This window comes from Citrus sinensis, chromosome 3 (assembly GCF_022201045.2).
Source record: "Citrus sinensis cultivar Valencia sweet orange chromosome 3, DVS_A1.0, whole genome shotgun sequence".
Classification (NCBI taxonomy): domain Eukaryota; kingdom Viridiplantae; phylum Streptophyta; class Magnoliopsida; order Sapindales; family Rutaceae; genus Citrus; species Citrus sinensis.
This window is the reverse complement of record NC_068558.1, coordinates 13,896,270-13,917,902: the sequence shown is the minus strand read 5'-3', so window position 1 is coordinate 13,917,902 and position 21,633 is coordinate 13,896,270. Positions and strand designations below refer to the sequence as shown.

The 21,633-nt window shown below is 33.7% G+C and overlaps 1 protein-coding gene across 3 annotated transcripts; it reads left to right on the top strand.

The window, feature by feature from the left end:
* The first annotated feature begins 332 nt into the window (after positions 1-332).
* LOC102619504 (trifunctional UDP-glucose 4,6-dehydratase/UDP-4-keto-6-deoxy-D-glucose 3,5-epimerase/UDP-4-keto-L-rhamnose-reductase RHM1) lies at positions 333-3,733 on the top strand. 3 transcript variants are annotated; one of them, XM_006477755.4, is made up of 3 exons: positions 333-500; positions 1,192-2,767; positions 2,862-3,733. In XM_006477755.4, exons 2-3 carry the CDS (start codon positions 1,205-1,207, stop codon positions 3,303-3,305), a joined length of 2,007 nt encoding a protein of 668 aa, XP_006477818.2. In that variant the 5' UTR covers positions 333-500; positions 1,192-1,204; the 3' UTR covers positions 3,306-3,733. The 3 variants fall into 3 exon arrangements, with proteins under 3 accessions (XP_006477818.2, XP_006477819.2, XP_052294774.1); XM_006477756.4 differs by having other exon boundaries at positions 337-500; positions 1,195-2,767; XM_052438814.1 differs by having other exon boundaries at positions 365-627.
* Positions 3,734-21,633: the final 17,900 nt, after the last annotated feature.

Sequence of the window (21,633 nt, the reverse complement as noted above, 5' to 3'; positions counted from 1 at the left end):
TTCTATCCAAATTAATTGAAAACCAAATCTAAAATCGCAATTTGATTTTATTTTTTCTGAAATCAACCTTTTTTTATGGCAACTCTCCAACAGGGCCCCGATCTAATTCCCCACTCCCCATTGGGTCCACAACAGTTTCCAAGAACCACATTCTGCCACGTTCTCAACTCCGATAACTTCGACCGCAGAGTATCAACGTTATTGTCATCTAATTCTGTGAGTAGGTGTTACCAACCCGGCGACAGAACTTAACCAAACCTAGGCAACGGCGTCGTGTTAGTAACCCAAATTGAGGGCGTTATGGCCATTTCAAAATGTTTCCGGTTCTTTTAACTCTCAAAAACTTGTATAAAATGCGGAGACTCCCTCTAACTTCCCTCTCACTCTTCAAAAAGATCACTGCGGTTTCTTCTCAGTTTCCATTTTCAACACAGTTTCTCTCTCTAGATTCGCGTTTTGGCATTTGGGTTTGACTCGTCTTCGTTGATCTGATCGACTTTGTGAGTCAGAAAAAGAAAAAAAAGAAACGTTAATTCTTTCTTTTCAGTTCATGATTTTCACATAATGATTGTTATTTATGTCTTCAATTTTGCGTTTTTTCATTGATTGAACTGTCTTCTGATCTAGGTATGGCTTAGTTTTTTGAGATCTGTGATCAATGTTGAAGATTTGTTTATCCCTTTTGATTGGTTATTGCCATTTGTTTTTGTTGCATTGTTGTGCATAATTGGATCTGGATCTTGTGTGATGATTATAGAATTTTGAACTATTTGTTGAGATCATAGCTTTAGAAGTTTTTTATGAAATGGGATCGTTTGAATTATTCATGGTGATTGTGATATTCAAGTAAAGATCTGATTTTTTTTTTCCTTTCGTCTTTTGTATTTTACTATCTCCAGTGTTGGATCTGGTACTTAGGTTTAAGTTCTTAGTATCATTCATTGAAGGCTATGATGTGATTATTTTGATAGTGCACTGATCTTAATTTTTTGTTTAATTTTCTCATTCTGCTGTTATTGTGTGATCTGCATCTTTCTTCTTTATTATTTTTGTGATTGTGATCTAACTTTCTATTTTATACATCTCTATAAGAAGTTTCCAGAAACTTCTTATATATTTAGTATGTGTTCATTTATTTGTAGTTTGTGACTGGTGGTTTTGATTTTAATTTATGTACTTTTTATTATGTAGAAGTTGATTTGCAATGGCTACGTATACCCCGAAGAACATCCTCATCACTGGGGCTGCTGGGTTCATTGCTTCCCATGTATGCAACCGGCTGATTCGTAACTATCCCGAGTACAAAATTGTTGTGCTTGACAAGCTTGATTATTGTTCGAATCTGAAAAACCTAATACCCTCCAAAGCATCCTCCAACTTTAAGTTTGTTAAGGGGGACATTGCCAGTGCTGACCTTGTCAACTTTCTTCTCATCACTGAGTCCATTGACACTATTATGCACTTTGCTGCGCAAACTCATGTGGACAACTCTTTTGGAAATAGTTTTGAGTTTACCAAGAACAATATCTATGGTACTCATGTCCTCCTTGAAGCCTGCAAAGTGACTGGGCAGATCCGGAGGTTCATCCATGTCAGCACAGATGAGGTCTATGGGGAGACTGACGAGGATGCTGTTGTGGGTAACCATGAAGCTTCCCAACTCCTGCCAACAAATCCTTATTCTGCAACTAAAGCTGGAGCAGAAATGCTTGTTATGGCTTATGGTAGGTCATATGGGCTACCAGTGATTACAACCCGTGGAAACAATGTTTATGGACCAAATCAGTTCCCTGAAAAACTAATTCCAAAGTTTATCCTCTTGGCCATGAGGGGTTTGCCTCTTCCAATTCATGGTGATGGTTCTAATGTGAGAAGTTATTTATACTGTGAGGATGTTGCTGAGGCTTTTGAATGCATTCTTCACAAGGGAGAAGTTGGCCATGTTTACAATGTTGGTACAAAGAAGGAAAGGAGAGTGATTGATGTGGCAAAAGATATTTGCAAACTCTTTTCAATGGACCCTGAGACAAGCATCAAGTTTGTAGAAAATAGGCCATTTAATGATCAGAGGTATTTTCTTGATGATCAGAAGCTGACAAGCTTGGGGTGGTCAGAACGAACCATATGGGAAGAAGGGTTGAGGAAGACTATTGAGTGGTACACTCAGAACCCTGATTGGTGGGGTGATGTCTCTGGTGCTCTGCTTCCTCATCCAAGAATGCTGATGATGCCTGGTGGGAGACATTTTGATGGGTCTGAAGAGAACAAAGCGGTGTCCAGTGTCTCAACAAATAACATTCAGTCCCGTATGGTGGTTCCAGTTTCCAAATGCAGCTCTCCTCGAAAACCATCCATGAAGTTTTTGATCTATGGCAGGACAGGATGGATTGGAGGTCTACTAGGAAAGTTGTGTGAGAAAGAGGGTATTCCATTTGAATATGGAAAAGGACGTTTGGAGGATTGTTCATCTCTCATTGCAGATGTTCAGAGTGTTAAACCCACACATGTTTTCAATGCTGCTGGTGTTACTGGCAGACCCAATGTTGATTGGTGTGAATCTCATAAAACTGACACCATTCGCACCAATGTTGCTGGAACCTTAACCTTGGCAGATGTTTGCAGAGAACATGGGATCTTGATGATGAATTATGCTACCGGTTGCATATTTGAGTATGATGCTGCTCATCCTGAGGGCTCTGGCATTGGGTATAAAGAGGAAGATACACCCAATTTTACTGGTTCTTTCTACTCAAAAACCAAGGCCATGGTAAGTTTATTTTCTGGATCTTTTATAGTATTCCTACTTCCGTTTTCAAATCATATAATGGTAAGATGCTGATATGTGCTGTTATTTTAACCAGGTTGAAGAGCTGTTGAAAGAATACGACAATGTTTGCACTCTCAGAGTCCGAATGCCAATATCTTCTGACCTAAACAACCCCCGCAACTTCATTACCAAGATTTCTCGTTATAACAAGGTGGTCAACATTCCAAACAGTATGACTGTTTTGGATGAACTTCTCCCCATTTCAATTGAGATGGCAAAGCGTAACTTGAGGGGTATTTGGAACTTCACAAACCCTGGGGTTGTGAGCCACAATGAAATTCTTGAGATGTACAAGAAGTACATTAACCCAGAATTCAAGTGGGTGAACTTCACATTAGAAGAGCAAGCAAAGGTGATAGTCGCCCCAAGAAGCAACAACGAGATGGATGCTTCTAAGTTGAAGAAGGAGTTCCCTGAGTTGCTATCCATCAAGGATTCACTGATCAAGTATGTCTTTGAGCCCAACAAGAAAACCTAGGGTACATTAAGCAGCTTTCAGTTGTAGGGGCCTCTTGTTTGACCAACACATTCTGCATTACATAATAGGTTTGGAGTACCATTGTACTGTTAATCAGCTTTACTCCTCATTTCTTTTTGGTGTAATCACTTTATATTTACTGCACTAGAGATAATTAGCCATGCTTCTTTCATTATTTTTCTTGGAGTTTTATTGAGATATGGTTAGTGTATTTTTTCTAGAATAGGTTGCTAATATTTAATGGAATCTGCTAGTTGCTAGTATGTAACTTTTGCAGTATCTGTTAAATGAATATGGCCGCATGCTGTTCGATGTATTTTCTTTTGAATTACTTAGCTTCAGCTGTTGTCTTTTTGCATTGAAGAGTTGTAGGTGAAATGATGAATGAAATTTGCAGATTCTTTCATTTATATAATTGAATTTGTCTCTGGGTTTCTGTGCAACTTTACTGATTAAAAGCCTTTCAATTAGGCTTGAATTGGAACCATAATCCTTTCCCAAAATATTTTTGGTTGACAATAATTACTTCAAGGAAAAAAAGTCACTAGAATTTGGATAATCCCAAGACTCTTGCTCATGGGAATTTTTTCTTTTAAATGCAATATTTTGATATGATTTGATGGGGTATCCACACAACACTCTACGGTGATCTCAAATTCTCAACTTCGAAGGCAACTTTCAAGCACTAGCTGTCGCTGGAATTTGCAAATGAAAGAATTTTAAGGAGCAATAATCTTAGGCGAATTTCAAGCACTAGCTGTCATTGCAATTTGCAAATGAAAGAAATTAAAAGATCAACAGCTAGATATTAAATGGAGCCAAAAAAACTGATATAAGTTATAGTTTAATTGTAAATGTCTATAGTGGTTTTACTGTGAATATTAGTGATAGTTTTATGTAATATGAATTATATTATTAAAAAATAAGCGAAAAAAGAATTATATAAAATTTTTAATATTCATCTATTATAATAATCATTATTATATTATAATTTGATTAATTTAAAGATGAAAGCATATGTGGGCAATGATTGAAGAGTGAAGATGATTCATGTTCTTGCTATTATCTGGAGTAAAAAGTGATGACCATATACATTCTTACAGGCTTTATTTTATTTTATTTTCCCGTTTTTGTTCGTGTGTTGACATGATATGCTCGATCGTTAATTCATGCAGGGAGGATGATCCGGCAGCTATTGTTTGATCGCAACCTTGCATTTTAGCTACCACCCATTGGAACAAAATAAAGCATTGCAAGAGTGGGTCTTCTTTCTAGACAGGTCTCTCTTTGAGAACCTAGAATGGATGGAGTAAAGGATCCTTGGTGATCCAATGTTGTCACTCACGAGTTGGGTGGATCGAGTCAATTATAGGGTGGGGATAACACTGTAGTTATTGGTATGCAGAATAGATATTACGTCCAAAGAAGGGAGTTATTGTAATAAAAAGGGTTAGTGAAGGTGGGTGAGTCTCATTAGTGCAACTTGTCAGGTCAAGAACGAGATGGATTATGAAGAACTCATAAGGAGATGCGAGGCTATAAGCCTGAAGTTAGAAGAAGATAACATGATTGACTTCGCCGGAAAAATGAAAGCCAAGGGAGAGAAGATAGCAACACATTGCCTTATTGGAAAAATCTTTCATACACTCATAAATGGAGCTGCTAAGGGGGTGATACAGCCACAAAGAGGACTAAGGCAAGGGTGCCCTCTATCCCCTTATTTATTTTTAATTTGTGCAGAGGCCTTTTCCAGCTTACTAGCTGAGGCAGAAAAACAACACTTAATTCATGGCCTGAAGTTAAGTAAGAATGTCACAATCTCCCATCAACTTTTTGCGGACGATAGCTTAGTGTTTACAAGAGCCTCAACGGAAGATTGTAAATGGTTGAAAGCAATCTTCGAGTGCTATAATTCGGCCTCTGGCCAGCTCTTCAATTATGACAAGTCATCAATGTTTTTTAGCGGAAAAATCCCGCAGGGACATATAGCAGCAATAAAGGACATTTTTCAGCTAAATGTGGTTTCAAGACATGAGAAATAATTGGGACTGCCTTCAATGGTGGGAAGAAAGAGGACCAGCTTTTTCAATGATATTAAGCTCAAAGTGGTGAGTAAATTATCGAATTGGCAGGATAAATTCTTTTCCAGTGGAGTCAAAGAGGTTTTGATCAAGGCAGTATCTCAGGCAGTCCCTGCATATGCCATGAGTGTCTTCAAAATACCTTTGGCTGTTTGCAATGACATTTAGAGAGCAATTGTGAGATTCTGGTGGGGTTCAACAGATGATAAGAAAGGAATTCATTGGGCAAAATGGGAGAAGATTAGCAAGGGTAAATTCAGAGGTGGGGGGGGGGGGGGGGGGGGTTTTAAAGATCTCTCAAGCTTCAACCAGGCATTAGCCGTGAAGCAATGCCAGAGATTATTACAATACCCTGATTCACTAGTGGCCAAAGTGCTGAAAGCTAGATATTACAAACAAACTGATTTTATGGAAGCCAAAGTTGGTTCTAATCCATCCTTTATTTGGAGAAGCATTTTGTGCGGTAAAGAAGTTTTGCAGCAGGGGATAAGATGGAGAGTTAGAAGAGGAGGTCAAATTTGTGTTATGGCCAGCAAGTGGATGCCTAGGCTGACTACTTTTAGACCAATTTTTGCTCCATCTTTACCAGTAAATACCAAAGTTGCAGACTTAATAGGCGCAGATCACGAATGGAAAAATAGTTTGATTGTGAAGCATTTTACGAAAGAGGAAGCAGATCTGATTAAGAGAATCCCCCTACCAAGATGGCCTACGAATGATGAAAGGTTATGGCACTATGACAAAAAAGAAATATACATAGTGCGGAGTGGTTGCCAATTAGCTCTCAAGCTCAAGTACGCAGAAGTACCAACAAGTTCAACAGGTAAGTCTAACGGTTGGCATACTATCTGGAAATTCAATCTTCCAGGAAAACCAGAATATTCCTTTGGAGAGCTACCAAGGATCTGTTGCCAACTGCAGAAAATTTATTTCGGAGAAAAATTATGCAGGAGCCAACATGCCAAATCTATAAAATATGAGTAGAGGATGTCTTTCATGCACGTATGGAGTGTAAGATGGCTAGGAAGGTCTGGAAATACAATTATGGTGATTCTGAATTGCAGGGAATGGTAAGAAAAGACATCCTAAGCCTTATACTGAGCCTGTTGAGAAATATGCTCAAGAGAGAGGTGGATTTTGTGGTAACGGCCTGGAAGGAAATATGGCATGCTAGGAACAAGTTTATCTTTGAAGGCAAAAAATTAAGCCCGATAACATTAATTGCAAAGGCAAAAGCTACTATAGAGGCTTATCAAAGAGCGCATGAGACGAAGCAGATAAATAGAAGAGATGATGTTAGCAAGCAAAAACAATGGTGTCCTCCACCTATCGGATATTACAAGGTCAATGTGGATGCAACTGTTCAGGCAGGGGGTGCAATTTACAGGAATCGGGGTTGTTCTTAGAAATTCACAAAGCCAAGTTGTAGCGGCAGCAGCAGTAAAAAACACAAAGCCCCAAGAGAATGTTATAGCAGCAGAAGCTGAGACTGTAAAACGAGAGATGGAAATGGCAACAGAAGCTGGATTATCGGCAGTGATTATTGAAATAGATTGTATGGAAGTGGTGAGCTTAGCCAACAATACAACCAGTAGCAGGAAGGAGATTCTGTGGACTATTTCAGACATTCAAAGCTACATGGAAAAGTTCCAATCGATAACAGTTCAACATGTATCAAGATGTTGTAACAGTTGTGCTCACTCTCTTGCTAAAAGAGCTTTGAGAATCTCCTAATCTGTCACATGAAAGGATAACTTCCCTCTTGATGTGCTTTTCTATTTTGAATGAAATATTCACTTTCTTATCAAAAAAAAAAAAAAACCACCCATTGGAGTAGGGCCAATGATTTTTTTTAAAGAAAGAGAAACTTTTTACCATTCAACCGAAATTAAGCAGAACGTTAGCTGGGAATTTTTTAGCTAAATATTTGTTTCACCACATCTTATCGCTATGTTAGCTAAGCTATGAGCAACATCATTACATGATTTATGAACATCCTGACATTTAACTACTTGGAAATCTTTCCTGTTGCTGCTGATAATATCAGAAATAGGCCAACATATTTTAATCCTGCAACTTTTCCTATTATTAACTAGCTCAACCACTTTTAACCAATTTAATTCAATGATTACTGATGAAAGGCTAGCATTTTGAGCTACATGTAATCCCTATTTGGGTGCCTTAGCTTCTGCAAAAGAGTTGTCACCATGAGATTTTATACTCCTAACAATTGCTGCTACAATCTTCTTAGATGAGTCTTTAATGAAAACCCCAAGGTCTGCAATTTGCTGCTTTTTGTCGATGGCCGCATCTACATTGATTTTATGCCAACCTTGAGGTGGAGGTTCCCGTTGATGTGGTTTTCCAGATTCTCTTTGTTTAAGATGCTCTTGTTCAGGCTTTTTGACTCTCTGATATGCCTCCATGGTTGCAGTAACCTTAGCTATTGATATGACAGGATTTGGCTTCTTCCTTTCATAAATAACTTTGTTCCTTGCATTCCACACCTTCCACCACACAAAAGATACCAGCTTAATCTCCCTAACTATTTGATTTTTTGTTAAACTTTGTAGCATACTCAACATATCCTGCCTAGCTTCATTTTGAACTTACGCGGCAATATGGGTGTGCCTCCACATTTTCTTGGTGAGCTTGCAGTCCAATAGAGCATGGGGAACATTCTAGCTCTTTCTTACATATTTGACAGATAAGCTCTTACACTACTTTCATTTTTCATAAGTTTTCCATAGTTGGCAGCAAGTTTTTTTAAGCTCTCTATAAGAAATTTTTTACTTTTTCAAGAATCCCCAGCTTCTATATTGTTTGCCACCCTTGGGAGTCAGAGGTTGAACAGTTGGGATGGTTAGGAAACTTAATATTGAGCGCTAATTACTACCACTTTTAATAGAATAACTCACTGACATGACTCAAAAGTGTATTACTCCCAAATATAAAAGTGTTTAATTATAATATAACTTGGTGAGTTCGGAATTGAGTCACAGAGAATTTAAAATCTAGTTGTTAATTTATTAAATAAAGAAAATTAATTGCAAGAAAAGAAATCACTAGAAATCAAATTAAAAATATACTAAGGTTACAAGATCCACTCTCAATCACTCAAACTATAATTTTAATACTCTCTCATTTTTATATTTTACCTCACTTTTACCAGTTAATTATTATATCATTTAATTCTTAACTAACTATGTATGTGGATAAATATGGAATAAAGTACCTAATGTGTCACAACTATATTAATGTGTCGACATTATGTCAAAATACCATACAGATCCAAGAGAATTTATAAATTAACATGACATTTAAATAATCAGAAAAGAATAAAATAAACTTAAAAACTCACTTGAGAAAGTAATAAATTTAATAGTTTGAAACATTGAGCTTCACCCTTCACATCAGCTTAGCAAAATTAGCCACTCATATTGAAAAAAAACAAACACTCTTTTTATTTGATAAACTTTTGAAATATGTTACAAGGAAATTGATTACACAACAAAACAAGAAAAAGAAGAAAAAATAATAATTCCTCAGCTTTGACCTCTCGTTCTCTCTCGGCTCCGTTCTACTCTACTGGCTTTTCTCTACCTCTTCGCTCTCCTTAGCTCCCTCATTTCTTCGGCTTTTATAGGCGATCTTCAGCTTCAATTTCTTTTATTTATTTATTTATTATTATTATCAAACAAACAAACAAGCAAAACATGGGTGATGGTTAGGTGGCGTAATGGCTTCCTGACCATCACCATTATGATTGCCTACTTTTTTTTAATTATTTTATTATTATTATTTTATTTTATAATACATATATATATACATTGAGGGGTGTGATGGTCAGTTGGCAAGATGGCCACTTGACCATCACAAGCAACCAAAGCATAGTTGCTCACCTTTTTATTTTTTATTTTTTTCATTTTCATTTTTTTTATTTTTTATTTTTTAATTACATCTCCTCAATTGTGCTCTAACAGTTGTTCTTTGTTCTCGCTTTTAATTCCAATTCCATCTTTATTCCTGAAAAATATTTATAAGATAAAAATTAACATATTGCGAATTAACTTACTACAAAAATATATTTGGGGAGTGTTAAGATAATTTAAGAATAACGACGCATTAATCAACACTTTAAGTGAAAAACTAATAATTTTCTCCTTATTATGTATATACTTTTTAGTGTTAATCACACCCCCCCAACCAGCTTATTGTTAGACCCTAGCAATTTAAGCGATAAAAATTTAGCGAAAGTTCAAACCCAAATTGATTTTTTTTGAAAAATTGTGTTTACTTCTTTCATCAGATTAATGACAACAATCAAATAAAAGTATAAGCATTATCTCTAGCCTAAAGAAAATCACACCCACATAAATCAGTTAAGTAAAATAATGTAAAATGATCATTATCAGAGCTACATTAATCAAGACACTTTTAAGAATAATACGTTAAACTCCAAAACCTCATGGTTAAGAGTGACTTTCTCAAAAAGAGTATATCCCATAAAAACTGTCACTTTATAAAGTGGTAGATTGAGAAAATAGTAAAACAATGTCACACACTCTCACCTAGATGAAAAAATAATGCCAACAACTTAGAAATAAAATAATCTCAAGTCCAAAGAATTACTAGCAAAATTTATTTCTATTTTTATGCACCACCACATCTTTTAGTTTATATTTACTAGCTTTTACTTCAGATTATAGTTCCCTAAAATCAAGAAAGACTTTCATTAGGACGTAACATAAGCTAGGGTCATGGCTAACAAAGAAAAGAGTAATAGGAAAAAAAAATATATGATTGAAAAATAAGAGACTTTTTGGAGATTACAATGTGCTTTTTTGCTTGGAATTTTTTTCTTTCCTTTTTTTGTTTATTTATTTATTTATATATACATATCTTTTTTTTCGTAGCACTATTATTAGGAATACATAATCATCCATATTTTCAAACATAATTAGGTGGTGGAAAACATAAAATATAAGGTGATACTCCACATTGGAATGGGACAAGATGATAAGTTACCAAAGAAAAAAATTTCATATATATATATATATATATATAGGCTCAAAGGGGTTAACTAAGGATACTTTATAATAAGGTTGACTAGAAATGCTCAAACGGATAAAAAATGGCCTTCTATAATCTTTTAGGGCTTAAATAGTCTTTTATATTTACTAGTTCAATGGACTCTCAAATGCGGCTGCAAATCTTCTTTCTGTTTTTTTTTTTTTGACTTTGAGGAAAATATAGAGACATTTGTATAATAAATTGTGAAGTTGTATAGGCAAACAAGGTTACTCTTCAAGGATAATAGGCTAAAAAACTAGCTTAGACTTTTCATGATATGTGCGATCCTCCAAATGACTTAATCAATTTCACTCATCAAATTTCTCAATTTACATTTCAACATGCGAAGAGGAAAACATAGTGTAACATATCTCAAGGCCAAAGATAAAACAAATACCAAAATTTGGAAATCATCATGTTATCCAATGTTAAAAGATCACACAAAAAACGAAAAAACTTTTCTTTTGTATTTTTGCTTTTTTTTTTTAAGTTAAAGAAAACACTAAAAAATTGGGGCTGATATCAGAAACTTAAAGAAGATGATTAAGAGAAGAAAAAAAGTTAGAGTTTTTTTTTTGGTGAAAAATACAAAACTCTAAAATTAAGATGTATTTCTATAGACACTACATCCTTTATTTTGCCATCTTCGACTCAAATTTTATCCAAAGTTAGTCTTTACAATAAAAATTAGTAAAAACAGCACAAGGATTGGGACATTCCACAATTGTTAACTATTCATTCTCTCCAACCTGAAGGAGACATTGTCCTTAATGTCTTAGAAGAAAAGAGTAGAGTTTAGAAAACATTACCTGACCACTGCTAGAAAATATATACAAATGGAGTGTTAAATCTAATTTATACTTTTTTACGAGAGTTACTGCTATCGTCATCAGTTGCCCAATCCAACGCCAAAGTCATCGAATTTGGCTCTAGTTTGTAAGCTTGTAAAAGATCAAGTAATTTGTTAGCAGTATGAGCACAAATAAAGAGTTTTTTTTACTGAGGGTGGAATGGAATAATTTTTAATTGCATAATTAAGAAATGTTATTAAGTCATCATAAAAGTTATTAACATTTAACAAACCGATGAATTTTTTATAGATATTCAAATGGGCCCGCCCAATAAGCAAATGTAATTAGCGCCTCTAAAGTTGCAAGATCTCCTGGTAAGAAAATGAAAGCGTCAGAATGATTTAACATTTCAGATATTCGTTCTTGCATACTTGAGACAACTAACTCTTTTCTAGTTGATGGATTTTGTGGACATCCTAAAAGTTTTAAGGCTTTTGGAATAACGCCTAACACTTGGCTTCCTCGAACGAAAGCAATTTCAGAGACAAGCTTTGATAACCTTCGGTCACCTCCTCCATATACAAGAAGTTGTCTATCTGCTATAGCACAACCAAGATCTATGGCTGCCTGAACGAACTCCTTACACTTTCCATAGCGAAATCTAGAAAGCACACAAATGTTTTTAAGTTGACTGCTTTAAGTTGCTGCCTTTTGAATAATTCTAAAAAGAAACAATTTGTGAGTGCTTGAAAAGGAGCTTCTATTTAAGGATCTTGGTGACGGACACAATGATACATATCTGTAAAGGGGGTGGTGTGTTTGTCAAATGATGCGTGCAGCTTTTGACTCAATAATTCAAAAGTAAACAAAAAATAATAATAATGCAAAAGATAAAAGAAAAGTAAAATAAAATGATATTTACTGGTAGTTGTGATTATGGCTAACATCTTCCTTTGGTTTTACATTTAATAACGGCTTAAACCTCCTCTATGGGTCGAAGATAAGCTTCCCATCCAGTTTTCTTATAAACTAGCGATCAATGTCTTTTAGAGTCAGATTCCCAAGTCTAAACTGTGCACTTTCCTTTTGGAATAACTTCCATAAATTATGAATTTCACGTTGAACATATTCGCTCAGATGCGTCTTAAGAGATTGTAAGATATCATCCAACGATTCTTTATGTTAGTAACAAACTACATGTGTTGATTAAACAAAGATTTATGTATTGTGCTTTTTAATAAGAAAATGATTTTATGGAATTAAGTTGTTGTGGACTAAAATGAAAGTATTTTATAATCTTTGATATTGTTTTAAAATTTCAGATTTGGATCTATTTGAAATATTTAAATATTTTGGGTCATTCTATAATTTCACATAGTTTGGATGATATCATAATTTCAGAAAGTTTTGGGATTAACAAAACATTATTTAGAAATTCTGGAATTGGACCTATTTGAAAACTTTCATAACGTTTTGGGTCATAATACAATTTTATAAAGTCTAGGAGTTAAATTGTAATTTTAAAAAATATTTTAATGTAGCAGTTACTGTAGCAAGCGGCTAACCAGATATGATAAGCAGTTATCCAAATTTTGTGCAGTAAGCTTCTGGAGCATAAACGGCTATCCAGATATTGTAAGCGGCATGCCGGATGTTCTAAAATTCAAATTTTTGTCTTAACGGTAACATACAAGCGGCTAGCCGGATTTCATAAACGGTAAGCCGGTTATCACCAAAATGTGCATAACGGCTAGTTTTTGAGATCAAACTATATAAACTCAAATCCAATTCATTTTCAAGCTCTCTTGCAAGCAAAATAAAAAAGCACACAACGTTCATTGAGCTCTCATTTTGCAAATCATAAAATCTTGAATCATCTTTTGTTCTTCAATTTGTATATCTACTATTTAAAAGAGTTTTTATTGTAATCTTCAATTCCTTATCTTAATTGTGAGTGTTTGAGTGTGTGCGACACTTGAGTGAAGAGAATGGGAGATAATCTCTTTGTTGTAAAGGTTCATTGATACCTTGAAGTCAATTGTAACCATTTGAAGCCTTGGAAGGCTTGCATAGTGAAATCCTCAAGCTTGGATTGCTTGGAGGTGTGGACGTATGTGGGGATTGTCGAACCACGTAAAAATTCGTGTGTTTGTTTCTTTTCTCCCTTACTCATTTGTTATTGTGCTTTTATTGGATTTACTGCTTTCGAATTTATTAAGGCGTTAGATTGGATTGTTGTGTAGATTTGTTACGATAATTTTTAAAAATACCAATTCACCCCCCTCTTGGGTTGCACACTTGTATTTCACTTTACTCATGTCATCCTTAACGAATTTGATTTTATCTTCATGATTTACAGAAACCATTCCTAAGCTTTTACAACGTGGTTTTTTACAAGTAAGTCTTACACAGTTAGGACATTTAGAGCCAAGCCGCTTAGCTCTGCTTTTTTTAGCAAATGTACTTTTACCAAAACCAGGCATGTAGGAAACAAATGGATCAGAAAACTCACCTGCCAATTAAACATTTGCTTCAATTAACTAACAAATGTTAGCATGAATCTCATTGATCATTAACAAACGCAGTCGTTCATAATGAGTTTTGTAAATCTTCTTAAGAGTATTTTGAGGGAGAGAAGGAAAATGCTTATGCAGTTTATGTTGTATTTATTCCATGTTTGATTTTGGGGTTCAGTTATTGTGGGAAACTGAAAATACCAACTTAAAAAGTCTTGGAGTACCGTTATCTGCCATTTATACGGGAAAGTGAATAAAAACAAATCAAAGAAATGAATCAAATCTACAAAATCAAATCAAAAGTGAAGAAGAAGAGCAAAATAAAAACACACAATGAATATAAACAAACATGTAACTCACCTTTTCCATTTTATCGAATTTACCTCAAGTTCCAATTGGCATTCATAAATACCATCCTTTATTTTTCTAAGTTGTCTTTCTAGATCTTCAACGTGGGATAGTAGCTCTGGTGGTTGTAGATCCCAAATAAGATGTCATTTACAAATTCAGAACAAACTTCTCAGGTGAATTTTTACATGTAAAAGTTCTTTAAGATGTTTGAAAATGATCATTCTCATCGAGGTACTCATGACATGTATAAAAAATTGGTGAGCTAAAACAAAATTGTCGAACAACATACAAGTTAAAACAATGTAATGCACTCCATTCAAGAAATAAAAAGGAAAAAGAAAAAAATTAACAAACGGTAAAATAACAGTAAACAAAAATAACAAAAAAATTAAAACAAATGCTTAATTAAGATTTGGTGGGTCACTCAAATTGATTTCGGTGTCTGCTTTACGTGGTTGGTATTTCAGATATGATTTTAATCTTTAATCTCAATTTCTACGGCTTCTTATGAATAAACATTTTTTACAACAAATAGACCATTCCACTTTAACTTTAACTTCCCTGGAAACAAATGAAGATGAGAATTATAAAACAACACTTTTTGACCAACTTCAAATGTTTTCCAAAAAATTCTTTTGTCATGAAAAACTTTAGTTCTTACCTTAATAATTCTGAAATTCTCATATACATCATTCCTTAATTCCTCAAGTTCATTCAATTGTAATTTACGCACATTACCAACATTATCAAGATTTGAATTAAAAACTTTAATGGCCCAAAATAATTTATGTTCAAATTCAACCGGTAAGTGAAAAGATTTTGCATAAACAAGTCGATAGGGTGACATTTCTAAAAATGTTTTAAAAGCAGTACGATATGCCAAAAGTGCATCAGTTTGTTGAAGAGACTAGTCTTTATGGTTTGGATTAACTGTCTTTTCTAAAATTTATTTTATCTCCTTATTTGCTAATTCAATTTGACCACTTGTTTAAGGGTGATAAGGGGTAGCAACTTTATGTGTAATTCTATATTTCTTCATTGAGGACTCAAATTGGCTTGTTACAAAAATATTTACCTCCTTCACTGATAATGGCTCGATGTATTCCAAATCTACTTAAAAGATTTTCTTTTAAAAATCGGATCACAATCTTGTGATCATTGTGCCAACAAGGAATCACCTCGATCCATTTTGAAATATAATCAACAACAACCAAAATATATACATATCCAAATGATGATGGAAAAGGGCCCATAAAATCAATTCCCCAACAATCAAATATTTCAATGACAAGAATGAGGTTTAAAGGCATCATGTTCCGCTTTGAAATGGACCCTATCGTTACACACTTTGCAGAATGCATGTGAATCTTTGAATAATGTAGGCCAATCAAATCCAAACTATAATATTTTTGTAGCTGTCTTTTTTGAAGAGAACTGGCCACCACATGCTTCTGAATGACAGAATTGAATAACCCTATTTACCTCATCGTCTGGTATGCATCTTCGACAAATTTGATCAGAACAATATTTGAACAAGTATGGATCATCCTAGTAAAAACTTTTCACTTTCGTTAAAAATTTCTTCTTGTCTTGGGAAATTCAGTCACATGGCATTTCACCTGTTGCAAGATAATTAACAATATTAGCATACCAAAACATTTTGTTTATAGAAAACAAAAATTCATTAGGGAAAGAATCATTGATGGATATTGTTTCAATTGAAGACTTATTTGTAGGTCTTGAAAGATGATCCGTAACAACATTTTCGGCACCCTTTTTGTCCTTGATTGTTAAATTAAATTCTTGAAGTAGCAAAATTCATTGTATCAACCTTAGTTTGGCATCTTATTTCGACATTAAATATCTCACAGCAGCATGATCAAAATAAATAATTGTAGATGAACCAATTGAATATGAACGAAATTTTTCCATTACAAATATTACAACAAGTAATTCTTTTTCAGTTGTAGTGTAATTCGTTTAAGCACCATTCAAAGTTCTACTTGCATAATAGATGACAAAGGGCTTACCTTCCTTTCTTTGGCCAGAATAGCGCCAACGACATAATCACTAACATCACACATTAGCTCAAAAGGCAAAGACCAATCATGGGGTTGCATTATTGGGGCTGATGTCAAAAGACTAATTATTTTTTCAAAAGCTTGTTGATAATCTTTAGTCCATTCAAATTGTGTGTTTTTTATCAGGAGGTTACAAAATGGTCTAGATAAGGCACTGAAGTCTTTTACAAACCTCCTATAAAACCCAGCATGTCCTAAAAAAAATGAATTTCTCTAATTGTCTTTGGTGAGGGTAATTTTTTGATGACTTCAACTTTAGCTTTGTCAACTTCAATTCCTTTTGACGACACGAGATGACCTAAGACAATTCCAGAAGTGGTCATGAAATGACATTTTTCCCAATTTAAAACTAGTCATTTTTCTTTGCACTTTTCCAAAACTCTTTCTAGATTATTAAGACATGTATCAAAAGAATTACAAAATATAGTTAAATCATCCATGAAAACCTTTAGACAATTTTCAGCCATGTCACTAAAAATGCTTAACATACATCTTTGAAATGTTGCAGGAGCATTATAAAGTCCAAAATGCATTCTCCTAAATGCAAATGTTCGAAATGAGCATGTGAATGTGGTCTTTTCCTAATCTTCTGAAGTTATAAGAATTTTATAATAGCCAGAGTAGCCATCAAGAAAGCAGTAGTACGAGTGTCCTACTACTCTCTCGAGAATTTGATTTAAGAATGGAAGGGGAAAATGGTCTTTTCTTGTGACATCATTTAATTTTCTATAATCAATGCACATGAGCCAACTAGATGGAATTCGTGTTGGGATTGGTTCACTTTTTTCATTTTTTACAACTGTTATCCCAGGTTTCTTTGGTACTACTTGTGTTGGATTTACCCATTTATTATTAGAGATATGATAGATAATTCCTACATCTAGTAGTTTAAGGATCTAATTCTTTACTACTTTTTTCATATGAGGGTTTAATATTCTTTGTGGTTGATGAATTATTTTGGCATTTTCCTCTAAGTGTATTCAATGTGTGCAGATTAAAATATTAATGCATTTTATGTCTTTTAAGGTCCAACTAAATGCAGTTTTATACCATTTTAGTACAAACAGCAACTGACCTCCTTGATCATGCGTGAGTTAGGAAAAAATTACCACCGGATATGTCTGCTATTCTCTAAGATAGGCATATATTAATTCTTCCGATAAGAGCTTTAATTCGAGCTCTAGTGCTTCCTCTTCGTTTGGTTCTTCATATTGCATTGTATCTTCAAAGTTTGATTGGTCATCATCACTTGTAGGTACTTGCACAAAATCAAGTATAGAGTATATGTCAGTAGTATCACAATTTAATTATTTACTTGATTCAAAAGAACCAGCTAAACAATTTTTTTACAGAGTTTGTAAAATTCTCATCCTGAATGTGTTCCTCAATGATTGGCTCGATGATATCAATCTCCTCATTCTTATTATCATCATCTTCTTGGTGGTGAGGTTGTTTACACATGTTCAACACATCGAGTTTCAATGTCATGTTGTCGAAAGATAAATTCATTACTTCATTCTTGCAATTAATCAAGACGTTAGCAGTAGTTAAAAATGGTCGACCCAATATAACATGAATTTGTTTACATTCATTAGTAATTGGTTCCGTTTTCAAAACAATAAAATTTATAGGGTATATGAATTTATCGACTCGGACTAATACATATTCAATTATCCCTTTTGGAACCTTAATCGACCTATTAGCAAGTAAAAGAGTAGTAGATGTTGGTTTTAACTCACCAAGATTGAGTTGTTGGTACACTGAGTAAGGAAGCAAATTAACACTGGCACTAAGATCAGTAGAGTATGTCTAATTTTATGATCCCCAATAATACAAGAAATAGTTGGATAATCAGAATCCTTGCATTTCAAAGCACTATTGGTTGAGAGAATTGAACTTACCTGTTCTGTTAGAAAAGCTTTCTTTCGCACTTTATGTTTCCTTTTTACAGTGCATAGATCTTTTAGAAATTTAGTATAAAAAAGTATTTGTTTCATGGCATCCAACAAGTGAATGTTGACCTTCACTTGTTTAAAAACTTCATAAATTTCTAGATTGTGGTTTGATTTCTTTGGTTTGATCAGTGCTTGAGGAAATGGGGGTACAACAGGAGAGTTGGTTATTTCTTCGTAGTTTAAAGGTTCGACAGACTCTTCCATATTCTCTGAAATTGAATCTTTACTAGTTTCATGAGGATTCATGATATATTTTTCAACAACTTTACTAGTTTTATGATGTTGTTGACTCTTGGGGTTTTGTTCAGGTTGAGTAGGAAACTTTCGTTTTTCATGCATGGTCAGAGCAGATGTAAGTTTGGAGATAGTTTCTGTCAAATTGGTTAAGGTTTGCACTGTTTAGTTATTGATCGACTTTTGTTTTTCAATAAATGAATGTAATGTGTCTTCCAGAGTTTTTTTTGGTGGTGGGACATATGGTGGGTAACTTTGGGGTTTTGAAAATTTTGATGTGGAGAAACTGGTTATGAAGGTTGTGCATGATTTTCATTTCTCCAACTGAAATTTGGGTGGTTTCTCCAACTAGATTTGTAAGTTTGAGAGTGTGGATTTGGATTTGACTTTTTGAAATTATCAACGATATTTATTTGTTAGTACAAATTTTCTCTTAGAGCTGGCAAGGTTAGACAATTCTGCATAAAATGGTCAGTAGAATCGCAAACATAACATGAAATATTTTAAACATACTTTACATGATCATTCTTTTTCGACTCTAATGCTTTGACTTTTCTAGCTAAGGATGCAAATTTGGCTTGAAGGTCATGGTCTTCCCTAAGGTTGTGCATGCCTTCACTAGATGGAGATGACTGGGGTTTACTTGATGACTCATAAGACCCAACTATATCCTAGTGTTGTGTATTCTTTGTTATATAGTCAAGATAATCAAATGCATCTTCAAGACTTTTATCCCTAAACTCACCACTACACATTATTTCAACGACTTGTCTACTTTGGGATATTAGTCCCTTGTAGAAATAAGACACTAACTTTCATATTTCAAAACCGTGGTGTGGGCAAATGTTAAGTAGCTCTTTATGCCTATCCCAACATTGATAAACGGTTTCTCTTAGTTTTTGAGTGAAGGTGGTGATTTGTCTTTTGAAAGAATTTGTTCTGTGAGGTGGGAAGAAGTTTTTCAAAAATTGTGCTTGCATTTCATCCCAAGTTCTGAAAGATCCTGGCCTAAGATTTTGTAGCCAAGTTTTAGTTTTATCCTTTAGTGAGAAAGGAAAAAACTTAAGTCTGATTATGTTCATGCTACAATTTTGATCAGTACATGTGTTACAGACTTCCTCAAATTCCCTTAAATGCAAATATGGATTTTCAGACTTAAAACCATGAAAAGTAGGCAGAAGTTGAATGATACTAGGTTTGAAATTAAAACGTGATGCATTAGAAGGAAAAACTATGCATGATAGTGACCCTGTTATAATAGGATGCAGAAGTCTCTAGCGGTCCTAGGCTAATCATGAAGATTTTGCAAGGCTTGGTTATCTTCGTGCTTTGAAAAATTATCAGCTCTGTCAGCTATATCTAAGGGTGGTGAATGTGATCTCTTAATTAATTTGTCACTATTTATACGAGACCAACGACGCATGTAATGCTAATGATGTGTGCTAAACAAATTAATTATGCATAAAACACTAAATGAAAATAGCAGAAATAAAAACAAACTGAAAAAAATAAGAAATAAAAAAAATTGAAATTAAAAAAAAATTAGGCGGTGAAACCAGCCATAAAAACAAAGTAATTAAAGGAAACAATTTAGCTGGTATTTTAAAACCAGCCATATAATAAAACATAAAATTAAATGAATCAATGTATAAGAATAAACAAACTGAAATAAAAATGTTAGACGATAGAATCGACCATATAAACAAAAATAAATTAAATAACAATCAGGCAGTTGAACCGACCATTAAAAATAAATGCAAAAAGTAAATTGTAGAAATCTAAAGAAAGAAAAATTACACTTTTAATTTTTTTTTTAATATTTAGCAGCTAATTAAATTTCAATTTTTGGGCCTTAATGGTTATTTTAAAAGTCCAAGTCACGAATAAGGCAAGGTTCAAAGATTCATCTTCAAATTCGATTTGAAGGACTAATTTGTAAAGTTTCTGGGCTAAAATAAGTTTCTCAGAAATTTTATGAATAATATTAAAATTTCAAGAGACGAGGGGCACTAACTTAAATTTTTCAAAAAGATAATAAAATAGAATGACAAAAAGAAAGTAGTGACAAAAATAAAAAATAAAAAAAATAAAGACAAACTGACACAAAATTTAAAAAACTTCATGGTAACGGTGCTAAAAACTTGACACGACTGAAAATTATATTACTCTCAAGTATAAGATTATCAAGTTATAATATAATCATGTGAGTCCGGGGTCGAACTACATAGAATTTAAAATCTAGTTGTCAATTTATTAAATAAAGAAAATTAGTTGCGAGAAAAGAAATAACTAGAAATCAATTTAAAAATATGCTAAGGTTACGGGATCCACTCTCAGTTACTCAAATTATTATTTTAATACTATCTTATTTTTATATTTTGTCTTACTTTTACCAGTTAATTATTATGTATGTACATAAATATGAATAAAGTACCTAATGTGCCACAACTGTATTAATATGTCGACATTATGTCAAAATACCATACAGATCCTAGAGAATCTATAAATTAACATGACATAAAAATAACCAAAAAAGAATAAATTAAACTTAAAAACTTAATTGAGAAAGTAATAAATTTAATAGTTTGAAATCTTGAGCTTCACCTTTCACATCAAATTAGTAAAATTAGCCACTCATATTAAAAGAAAACAAACACTCTTTTTATTTGATAAACTTTTGAAATATGTTATAAGGAAATTGATTACACAACAAAACAAGAAAAAGAAGAAAAAGAAGAAAAAAATTAATTCCTCAGCTTTGACCTCTCGTTCTCTCTCGGCTTCGCTCTACTCTACTAGCTTTTCTCTACCGCTTTGCTCTCCTTAGCTCCCCCCTTTCTTCGGCTTTTATAGGCGATCTTCAACTTCAATTTCTTTTATTTTATTATTATTTCTTATTATTATCAAATAAACAAACAAGTAAAACATGGGTGATGGTCAGGTGGCGTGATGGCCTTCTGACCATCACCATTATGATTCCTTGCTTTCTTTTTTTTTTCTTTTTATTGTTTTATTATTATTATTTTAATATATATATATATATATGAGGGGTGTGATGGTCTAGTGGCAAGATGGCCACTTGACCATCACGAGCAACTAGGGGTGTTCAGAATCCAATTCGATCCGCTTAATTCATCCGATTCGCTTAATCCGATCTGTATAAATCCGATCCGTGGATTGGTGGATTAGATACGAATTGAAAATCTAAAAATCCGCAATTGATGGATTAGATATGGATTTACTTCT

Excerpts from the sequence above, each read along its gene's own strand:
- LOC102619504 (XM_006477755.4), top strand. The coding sequence starts at position 1,205 with ATGGCTACGTATACCCCGAAGAACATCCTCATCACTGGGGCTGCTGGG. Across the intron at positions 2,768-2,861 it reads ACTCAAAAACCAAGGCCATG|GTTGAAGAGCTGTTGAAAGA; the intron begins GTAAGTTTATTT and ends TATTTTAACCAG.